At 30.5% G+C, this 4,433-nt stretch overlaps 1 protein-coding gene across 1 annotated transcript; it reads left to right on the forward strand.

Annotated features, from left to right (window-relative positions):
* Window positions 1-2,226: 2,226 nt before the first annotated feature.
* Window positions 2,227-3,195, forward strand: GO595_002338 (uncharacterized protein; the record flags this gene model as incomplete). Its single annotated transcript, XM_067915237.1, has 1 exon — window positions 2,227-3,195. The coding sequence occupies one exon, from the start codon at window positions 2,227-2,229 to the stop codon at window positions 3,193-3,195; it is 969 nt and encodes a 322-aa protein (XP_067777495.1).
* Between the last annotated feature and the right edge of the window lie 1,238 nt (window positions 3,196-4,433).

Here is a 4,433-nt window from a genome sequence, read left to right on the forward strand (position 1 = left end):
GGAAATCTATTTTCTTTGAAAGAAGTACAAAAATATGTTTTAGTTGCTGGTTTGTTCATTAAGAAAAATAAATCAAAATATTATGTGAATGGAGTGGTATCCTAGCGGTCGAACTTTTTCTATACTAGTATATACCGTTTTCACATCATGTTGGCCATTTTCCGTTTCAATATGGCCAACCGTTTTCTATCGTGAATTTTAAAATTCAAGATTTGAAAAACCGAATTTTTTTTTTTGAGTAAAGCATCTTTTAAATTCTATGTTGTAAAATAACGTATTTATTCATTATTTAAAATGTGTATGCCTAGATATATATTTCGTGTCAAATATTTAGAGGTTTTAACAAAAACAATTGTAAATGGTGAAGAAGAACTCACCAAATTATGGATAATAATTTTAATTGTCCACCAATTTTAAATAGAGGAGGTCCTCATCATCAAATCGTTACTCCTGATATGGAAGAATTTATTATAAATTATGTGGAAGAAAACAGCGCATCAACACTTCTCGAAATCAAAAATGCTTTATTAGAACACTTTGAAATACCAAATGATCAAATATCTTTATCTACGATTCACTGTCATTTGGATGGAAATTTTGTTTTTTATAAAAAGCTTCGCTATGTTTCTGCGAATGCGAATACACCAGAAATAAACCAACAGCGAGTAAATTATTTAAATCAATTGACAAATTTATCAGAGAGTATTCAACAAATTTACATTGATGGATCAAATTTTACAATTTTGACAAGAAGAAATATGGCAAGATCTAAATTAGGAAGAAGAGCAGTTCAATCATCATTAATCGATGGATGTAGAAAAATCAATATTTTAGCAGCTGTTTATCCAAATTATGATTGAATATACCATGAGACTGAAACGAATAATGTTGATGCAATTCGATTTGAAGAATATTTTAAAAATTTAATTAATGATTCAAAGACGAAATATTCAAATCAAAAATTTGTCTGAATTTTATATAATTATTCAATTCATCGACAATATGAACTACTTAAATTATGCCAAGAAGCTCAGTTCGTACTTTTATTCCTACCACCATATTCCCCATATCTTATTCCAATTGAAAGATGTATTAGTCAAATTAAACCATATGTAAAAAGATATTTACAAGAAAAAAATCAAATTCTTCTAGGTACAATTAATCTTCCTTTTGGGAAAAAAACAGTTGTTCGGTTTCAGATTCTCGAAGTAGCAATTAATGATGCAATTCAAAATGTTACAAGGGAAAATGTACAAAATTATATGTATTATTCATACAAATTTTATCCCATGATATTTCAAATGATACCAATCATTATTGAATAAATACCCTGTTTGATTATTTATATTATTTTATAGTAAAAATTAGAATGTACATATAAGAAATATCGATATTTCTTAGAACACAACATTTTACAACATAGAATTTAATAAATGCTAAACTCAAAAAAGAAATTCGGTTTATTAATTCTTAAATTTTTAGTTTTACAATAAAAAACGGTTGGCCATCTTGAAACGAATAATGGCCAACATGATTTAGAAATGATATAGAGATATTCAATTTGTGGAAATTTCGCTCTCAAATTTTTATCGTAGTGGTCACACTATATGAAAAGTGACACAAAAGTATTATCGTTGCTTTCAAAAAGTTTACAGTTCATTCAATTTTCGATGCGTATTCAATTTTCCAAACGAATTGTATGTCTCACAAAGCACATTTTGATTTTTGTAGCGAACGGAGCGAGCTGATGGTGGGGTCTGAATCTATGATTTTTTTGATTGAATCTTACGGTATTCAGAGATATGACGAAAAATCTAATAAATATAATTCTTAGCCCTTCATATCCAGTTCATCATTTTCATTAAAAATGTTTTTTGGCTGATTTTGCTTTTTTTTTTTTTATTGTGAGTAGATAAAAAGTAACAAAAATTTAATTGAGTAGTTTATGCGAATGGATTAAGGGTCCCTTTAATCGTTTTTCATTCAAATCCAATTGTCACCTATCTCAAAAAGTTGAGAAATTTCTCAAAATATGAATTTCTTGTTAAAAAATTGATTTTGGCCATATGCATTAATTCAAATAATCCATACTATAGTGGTGGGATATATTTCTTTATTTATATCAAAATCTGTAAGAGAACTTCTATCCGGACAAGTCCTTGGTGAAAACTGATTTTAATTCAATAAACTTAATAAACCATTCATTTCAAAATCAAACTTTCCCATATGGGGAGCCACAAAATAAGTTCTGATGAGGAGCAACGCGAATTCAAGCGTTCTAATTCAAAGCCACTCATTTCTAGTTCACCTAGCGAACAAGTCATCCCCAAGAAAGCTACACTTTACCAAGTCAAATCATCGTTATTATCAACTCGATCTCTATTTATTTCTGCATTCCTTACCATATCACTAATTACCACATGCTTTGCAAATGTTTACATGGGTTCAAGAGTTGTTAATATGAAATCTCTTCCTGATGTGATAGCAGATTTAGCTCCTTCATTTGCCCTTTACCGTTCCTCAGGATTTCTTACATATTTTGGAGTTCCTGGTATTATCACCATCATATTAATATCTTCTTGTGTTTATTACACATATAATTGTTATAACATCTCAAATATTCGTCGGAGTCTAATGCTCTTTGGATTGTCTCTTCTTTTTAGGTCTTTGTGCTCAACATTTACCACCATTGCACCACCATGCACAGGATATGCCAATTGTAATTGCCTCATAAATTTTGGCAATATCATCAAAAAACACTCAGTCCTTAAGATAGCTCTTGTGTACTTCTTTACGTTTGGTTATGGAACAAAGTCAATTCCATCATGCAATAATGCATTTATGTCTGCCATGTTCTCATTCCAAATGTGTTTGTTTTTACATGTATATTCGATCCAAAAGAAGACAATTTCCAAAGACAAACTTCGCGGTTTCACATTTTTGTTTTCGGTATTATTATTCACATCTGCGGTCAGTAGCATTTTAATCAGAAATGAAAGCACAGTTAGCATAGTACTATCATTAGTTTTCACTTTGTTGGTAAATAAGTTGATGTGGTGTGATGAAGAAATGGTTAGTGTCGACTACGGCCCATTTGTTACAAGTTCATTTGGAAGATTTTTCACTTGGTTAAACGCAAATGAGCCCGAAATGAGTATGAGAAAGTCACACGACAATTTTGGCGACAAAATATGAAAATAAAAATGTGAGTTCTGTCATAATTATAATTTTTTTCTTAAAATAATTTAATCAATCAATGGAAGTTAATTAACTCGAATATCATTGATCTCCTTATCTATTTGGAGGAATCAAGTTTTTTATCAAATTTTCACCCAAATGACTTTCCAATATTATAAATGCATATTGATTGAATTTTTTTTCTTGAAAACATGGAAAATAAAAAAATCCTGAATAATATGTAATGGAATCTAGAATGAATATTCAATAACAATATAATCATAGAAAATAAATTTTGTCAGAAAATAGGAATAAAATTTTGAATTTGTTTTTTAATGACATGATTTCAGAGTGACGAACAGATTTAGTTTAAATTTTTTGGAAACCGCTGTTGTCACTTTATTGAAATACAAGTAAATTCCATGTATGGTAGGTATATAATGAGGTCGGGACAATTCCAGGGACCCTAGGGTCCTCGTGATCATTCCCGACCTTAAGTTTTCACTGGGGGGATTTCCGGGGTCTGAGGCATCCGGAGGGGTCCGAAGGGCACCTCCGGATGCCTCAGACCCCGGAAATCCCCCGAGTGTGCTCGCTCCGCTCGCTGCTACAAAAATCACAAAAATCAAAATGATTTTTGTGAGCCATACAATTCGTCTGAAAATTTGAATGCGCATTCTATTTTGAGGGAACGCGATACTTTTTAAAAGGAACGATGGCACTTTTATACCACTTTTCACATAAACCTATCAAAAACCTCGTATAACCAACACGAATTGTCCCCGGTTATGTTTGGTCGGACATTTATTCTATTCAATTTATCTTCGGTCGGAGGTTAGTAGTCAAAAAGCGACGGTTATTGTTTGGTCGCATGGCAAACTTTATTTTTATAAATGCTTAAACCTGTGACTAAAACATATTTTTGTACTTCACAAAAAGAAAACCGTTTTCCGCCTGAATTTGTGGATTCTCAAAATCCTAGATATATAGTAGTACAACAATGTAAGTGTAAATTTAAGGAATATTTAGTTTCTGATGTTTCAATGCATGCTGATTTCATTGAACGTGATCATTATGAAGATTATTTTTGTATTTATACGAATGAAAATAGAACTAAATATAAGAAATATGAATATAAAAGTAGAAAACCAAATTTTAAAATATGGTTTAAAAAAATGAATGGTAAAGAAATTGAACGATTGACATAACAAGAATTCTTTTTTTATTCAAATAATATTCTTCAACGAACTAATTGG

This window comes from Histomonas meleagridis (genome assembly GCF_020186115.1).
Source record: "Histomonas meleagridis strain 2922-C6/04-10x chromosome Unknown contig_174, whole genome shotgun sequence".
Classification (NCBI taxonomy): domain Eukaryota; phylum Parabasalia; order Tritrichomonadida; family Dientamoebidae; genus Histomonas; species Histomonas meleagridis.